General features: G+C 34.8%; 1 protein-coding gene across 1 annotated transcript; it reads right to left on the bottom strand.

Moving 5' to 3' along the window:
• Positions 1-231: 231 nt before the first annotated feature.
• On the bottom strand, positions 232-6434 carry LOC107263823 (protein suppressor of forked). Its single transcript, XM_015731450.2, has 13 exons — positions 6186-6434; positions 5624-5815; positions 5479-5511; positions 3586-3683; positions 3352-3505; positions 2868-3101; positions 2405-2788; positions 2013-2259; positions 1854-1923; positions 1662-1758; positions 1326-1584; positions 1113-1247; positions 232-1027 (listed from the first exon to the last, which is right to left on the bottom strand). The coding sequence occupies exons 1-13, from the start codon at positions 6207-6209 to the stop codon at positions 813-815; spliced, it is 2142 nt and encodes a 713-aa protein (XP_015586936.1). The 5' UTR covers positions 6210-6434; the 3' UTR covers positions 232-812.
• Positions 6435-6886: the final 452 nt, after the last annotated feature.

Below are 6886 nucleotides of genomic sequence, written 5' to 3'. Positions count from 1 at the left end.
ATAGGAGAAAGATGTACGGGCAGTAATGGACACGACGTTGTAAAGGCCGGACAAAATAAAAAGAGAAACCTCCAAGTTACGAGAGCAGTGATTTCGCGCCTTCCCTATCTATACCTATATAAAAGATCCTACATTATTTATTATGAATACTAGAGTGCACAAAATGGTCTCAGTATCATATGTCGCAATGGTATCATAAGAAAAATAACATGACATGGTACGATATTGGTATACATTTTGGATATACTTTGTATTAAGCAATTATATACAATTTTTCAAGTAATCTGCCATAACCATACATATAAGTATCGTTACAAAATTTATTATTTACTTGTATATGTATATGTACCCTAGGTTTATTACCTCAGATAATAACTATTTGGATAAATTATATAGTAACACTTCCCATCATGATGATAAGGAAAATCCATATCTCGACGTGTATGTATGAACATACATATACTAAATGCGAAGAGTCCATGGCTCAGGACGTTGCAGTAATAGATTTTAAAATAATTTCAATTTGTTCTCTTGTAATATCTGCTGCTTAATTTCGATAACAAGCAGAACAAATAGGAATGGGATGAAATATCAGACCACATGGTAACAGATCGGCACTTTTCGATATTCAGAAGAATAACCGTTCTATCTTCCTTTTTTTTTCGCGAACGCGCCTTAATTTAAATGTAAGAAAATATAGTTGCGATCATGATTTCCATTCCCGACGCAGCATATTCCGCGTGCTGCGTTAATTTCCATATTTTTTGCGCCAGCCAGAAATATAACCACTCTTGGAAAGTTATTTCATTTTTTCATTTTACACGTTTCTGCTGCCTTTGACGATAAATATCGTTCGCTGGTGGTGAAGGTAGATCTTCCTCTTCGCTGTCATCGCCCCCTAATCGCGTTCTTCTGCGTTTTGAACCTGTTCCTGTGCCGTCATTACTCTCATCAACAATCCAATGGACGGACTTGGCTAGGTCAAATAATTTTGTGTCACACCCATTGTCTGCTATTGGTAAAGGTGCTGAAATTGAATAAAATACCAGTGTCGATATTGTAAACGCACATAATAATCAATATGATAAATCATTAATCAACGAGTCTCTTACCGTGATCGGGTAATTGAATTCTACTAAAAACGTCCATAAGTAAATCAACAGCTACGAACGGACCTCTGAAGCATCCTGGTGGAGGCAGTATTGTACATAATTGTGCTGCTGCTGGAGGCAAAGGAAAAGTACCACCTAGAAAGGAGACATGTCAGTTAGATTTATGTGCTATTATTCACTATACACATATTATTGAGGTATCATGACACGTACCTGGAACTGGGTGTTCGCCAGGTACAGCATTGACCTTTGGCTTGTACGGAATCATTTGTGATATATCTGGTCTGGGCAAAGCTGCCATAGCTTTTTCTGGATCTGGCGCTCGTGGCATGGCGCCTGTAGAATTTCTCGCAACACTAGAAACCTCTATATACCCGATAGAACGTAATTCCATAGACGTACATGGGTAAAGATCAAGAAACTTATACCTGTCCACTAACTGAGCCGTTTCCTTGCCTTCGAACTCTTTGATCTGATGACAAATATTGTAACAAATGATCAGTAAGTTTTTAGATAAGGGAAAAAACAATTCTGTTTTTTAATACTAACCTTCTCCAGTACAGCACTCCTTCTTTTTTCGACTTTTACTATACTTGCGAGATCTCCTATATTAGATTCAAACTCCAGGAAACGATTCCAGATATCACTGTAGAGAGTAATAACAAGTTTAATACATATGCTACATATGGATTATGGTTTTTGTTAAAAATTATGACTTAAGATAGCCAAATATTAACTTACACTGATTTTTCTGGTTCCAAGCTACCAGACGACAATACCCTTTCGAACAGTACTCTGGTATTGTTATCCTCTGGAAACGAGTTCAATTAGCGTAGTAACACAATTGTTATTTTGTAAGATTAAGTACATAGTATAGTATGCTTAAATAATCTTCCTTACCATTCAAATGGGATAGATAATCTATATAACAAAGAATATATTCGGGGTTATCTCCAAATTTTTTTAATCCCAACTCGAAGATTCGGAAGGCAATATTTTTATCTTTCGTACAATAGTATTCCATTAATGCAGCAGCCACGTAAACGTGGTGCCTACTTCGTCGATCTTCTCGAGCTCTTTTAAAAACTGTTCTAGCAGATTTGATACCTTCGGCACGCCTCGCGAATTTCATATATTGTACATAAGCCTATAAAAAACAGTGAAAGGAGAAACTTAGAAAACAACCAAAGTAATTCATTGCAGAGCTTTGTTAAAATTATAAGCCGTTAATGAAAAAAAAAGAAATGGACTATTGTTAATAAAAATATATCGAACGTGAAAATAACACTAACCAAAGTAGGATCGATATCAGGAATATCGAGAAACTTCTGATAAATCTGATGGACTTTCTCGTACTTCACTCGACCCTCTTCGAAATCTGCATGTGCAAAGTAGAGCAACATATTTTTTGACAACAAAGTGCTCGTTGCTCTTTCAAACATATTTGCGGCTTCATCGCTCAAAGTTTTCGCTGCATTCACATCTCCTTTTTCGGTCAGAATTTTCGAACTCAGTTCAAGAAAATGTGCAGCTTGGTGCCATACTGCTGGATGGTGGCCCAAACATAGTAAACACTGTTCAATAGCGAATAAAACGCGACGAGCTACAAGTGACGTATCTTCAGTTCGTAATGGATTGCTGCGTTCCCAAGCAATATATTTCTTCCATAATTCAACCTACGATTAATATTATTTTGGATATTGTTTAGTATTGTATATACATATGTCATAACATTATATTAGTATAATTATGTACCTGTTTTACTTCTTCGGGATGTCCAGTAGGAGGTACACTGGGAGCACTCCTATTTAGTCCTCTTGTAACAGCTTCTAATTCCTTAGCAACACGGCGCGCATTCATGTAATCTCTGGACCTTTCAATTGCCATTTTCTCTGCAATTATTGGATTAATTTTTTGTTCAAAGGCCATGTAATCTTTCCATAATTGTTCCATATTTATCATAGGATTAATAACACCTCGTTGGTATACCTGTAATATAACAAAAATGTTCTTTTTCTAATGTTGAATTACATCTAACTAAGTGTAAGATAAAAGTGAAATTGTCATGGACATAGTAAACATGCGTACTTACGATTAATAATAAAAATGTTTCCCGCTTTATTAAACTTTTTACATAGTAATTTACAATACAAAGTTTTCAAACTTTCAACGCGTAAAAGTTATATTTCTGAATAATAAAATAAGGTATCTACGAGAAAACGATGTAATCCCATTTTACCTTTCGCACGGCACTGATCTTTTGATTTTCAGCATACGAGCCAACAGCTTCTGCACTTTTTAGAAACATGACGTAGTCGTTCCAAATGCTGTATGAGTGTATGTCCATTCCAATACGATCCAACGCGAAGTCATATGCTTGTGCCATTTTGGATCTAAAAAATAACGCAATAATAGATACTAATTCAATTGGATATGAAATAATAATTAAAAAACTGACACACAAACTACTTACTTATACGTAGTAAGAAATGACTTTGCTTCTTTAACGTATGAAAGGTAGAGTTTCCATAATTCGATATTTAAGATTTTCATTAGGCACCTTTGGAAAAGCTGTGAGGGAAAACAACATAAAACACGATGTTATAATTAATTGTGAAACGAATGAATCCTTAGTTGGACAAAAACAAATTTTAATTGATTTCCAACTTGTAGCAAAACTCATACCACTACCACCTTACTTACCCACGAAGGCAAGTTCTATACATACACATAAATGTTATTACAATCACGTTGAAATATTTATTTTTTATATAAATATATGTATAAGAAGTGAAAATTGAAATATTTATTTTGTACTCTTTTATTGCACGGTTGTACCTATGATATTGTTATGTAATAATTGGGATAAATAATAATGCACCAATGCATTAATTATGAATGGTTTATTATATAAAACATTGATATTGTTGATCATTGCAAAGTAGGGTGTCTGTTGTCAATAAAAAGAATAATAGTAAGAAGTGGATAAACAACGTAACATGAACCCCACAAAATAAAAAATTTATTTATTCTCTACAAGTGGGGGGAAGGGGTTAATAATACTGTAATGAGCCTGTGTGGGATCTAGAAATAATTGATCCCAAAACGTTATAAAAAAAATGAAGACAAGGCAAAGCAGCATAAAGTGACATTGCGTATATAATATTCTTCAATTCAATTATTGATTGTGAACAAAGAACCATCAACTTCATTATTGGTTTAACACTTGGCAATTGAATGAAGTAAAATAAAAAATAAACAAAGATTTCGTCACTTTACGCTACTTCTGAAAATTGTTTACGAGCACGTGAGGTTTATTCTCATGAATTTCCCTCAAGTGTACGTATTGAGGGAAGGTATTCTAAGAAATATTCACCAACCACAGTCAGTCCAGCATTTTAGTTTTCTTGGTCAAACAATTGGCAATTGGTAAAAAAAATTACGATTTACTGTTAAATGTATTTTATTTTAATATCACTCCCTACGTTGATTTGGTGGTTTCCTGTGATCTATATTTTATATGTACGTGCGTTTCTAAGAATTTATATTTCTTAATGTGAAATATTCATATTTATATTTGTATCGTTATGGACAAATAAATCATAGATTCAAAAATATGATTTTTCTTATATTTCAATAACTTTTTTTATTGATATATGACTTTAGCAAATTAACGTTAATAATAATACGTTTACTCCAAGTACGCGAATGTGAACATTCCCATGAGCGTCGTTATTAAATCGCACAGAATCTGTTGTAGGAAGGAGTATAAGGCTGTTACATTCAGAAAGTTGCCTTCTCAAGCTTCTTTGCCAGTCATTACGTATCTTCTATACACTAGAAATAACTTGACTCTAATCATACACATTAAAGAAAGCAACCTCCCAAATGTGTTAAGACAGCAGTAATTAATCAATGAAATAAGTGATTTGTGACGAAGCAAAATTTTTTATTCACCTCACATAATATGCAAAGTGCTCAGAAATCACATAGAAAGATTGTACTTTGGTATTATATGTTATTGGTGCCTCATATGTATTTTACATTATCCTATCCTGATAGAAAAATTACCAAGGGAAACATGTTGTTCAGTTAAATGCATGTTACAAGTGTCTTATTGCAGAATAAGTATGTTACAGAGAATATGAACCAAAATTGTTACATATATCTTGCACTGCTACATTACATTTACACTAAATACAATAGACACACGTATTAAACAGTAAGACATGTACAAGGATGCAAGTGTCCTTATGCTAATTATTTCTTTTAACTGAACAATATGAAGACAATCACAACATAAAATTACTAAAATGTAACTTGCTTGATTTCAGATCAATAATCCAGAAAATTAATGTTAACATACCTGTTCTACCCTCTCATAGTTGCGCATTTTCATCTGAAACAAATAGAAAAACATACATTTTACTGTGTCACCAAAGAATTATGTAAGTAATATCTTGCAATAATAATTATGTTCATTATAACTGTAAGTACATAGAATAAACTACCTCTTGTTCAATGTAAATCTTCCAATATCGACCAGCTGATGGAAACACCGTGACCAGCTTCTCAAAAACTGGCCGTACTTCTGTAATTGGCCTGTTTTGAGCTTCTCTTATAAGTATACTCCAAGCTTCTAAATCATAAGGAGTCTCTTCCACGGTTTTCTGTGCACGCTGCAACTTCTCATTTCCCCAGTCCTAAATAAAAATATCAAAACTTTATACTCTTGTACCAAACTGCATAACACAAAAGTAATATATAACTAAATATTATTACATTTTAACACTTAAACTAAAATGAAAAGTAATGGAAACCATATGCTGGGTCAATGTTCACTTGAAAGCTAAGGCCTACTCTGGTAAGCATCTGTGATACACTTACAAGCTTTCTTAGAATCATTGAAATTCTTTGCGTGCAAGTATAAGTATATCACACTTCTCATTAGACATATCCATTAATGTTAAACAAAATATTAATATTGTTTAATACTGTATATAATCACATCATAATGATAAAAATTATATCGAGTAACGGAAGTATTTCTGTTGATGAAAAAGATATACTCACAAACTCCGTTTTCTCCTCCGTCATCGTGTTCACGCTCAGTCTTCACCGTGATCCTCAAAATCTTTTCGGCGCTAATAATTAAAAGAAAAATATTAAAGCCAAGAAAAATGTATTTATTTTCAACAAGAGATCCAAGCAACCACTATATGAATAAAGAAGAATGCTCGAAATACACGAAGCTCATACACTGCGGGTGTGACACCAGAGATGAGTAGGGAGATGCTCAACGCTACGGTTTCAGACGATACCAAAAACATGGCGCTAAATCGTAGCGGCGAGTCCGGGAGTAGGACTTTATGATTATCGCCTCCGTCGATAATGCGGATCCTGTCGTAGCCGAGCTGACTGCAATCATGAACGTGGAGCTTGGCGGGCAGAGGTCCTCCGCTATATGTATATTGCTAGTTCCCAAAGCAACACTTGTTAGAATGAGCTGCCTCGTCCTAAGTGTTGCTTTGGGAACCAACGTTGGGTAGTGGAGAACCTCTGCTCGCCAAGCTACGCGTTCGTGTTCCCGTTTAGCTCGGCTACGACGGGATTCGCATTGTCGACGGAGGCGATGATCATGAAATCCTACTCCCGGACTCGCCGCTACGATTTAGCGCCATGCTTTTGGTATCGCCTAAAACCGGAGCGTTGTGCATCTCCTCACTCATCTCTGCCTAAAACCATAGCGTTGTGCATCTCCCTGCTCATCTCTG

The sequence above is a fragment of the Cephus cinctus genome, unplaced genomic scaffold (assembly GCF_000341935.2).
Source record: "Cephus cinctus unplaced genomic scaffold, Ccin1 Ccin1_scaffold0160, whole genome shotgun sequence".
Lineage (NCBI taxonomy): Eukaryota > Metazoa > Arthropoda > Insecta > Hymenoptera > Cephidae > Cephus > Cephus cinctus.
This window is presented reverse-complemented; position numbering and strand designations above follow the sequence as displayed.

Bases quoted from the DNA above. Each gene is read 5' to 3' on its own strand.
- LOC107263823 (XM_015731450.2), bottom strand. From the start codon at position 6,209: ATGACGGAGGAGAAAACGGAGTTT. The intron at 3,506-3,585 runs GTAAGTAGTTTG...GTTATTTTTTAG, and splicing joins TCATTTCTTACTACGTATAA to ATCCAAAATGGCACAAGCAT. The intron at 2,260-2,404 runs GTTAGTGTTATT...TGTTTTTTATAG, and splicing joins CTGATATCGATCCTACTTTG to GCTTATGTACAATATATGAA.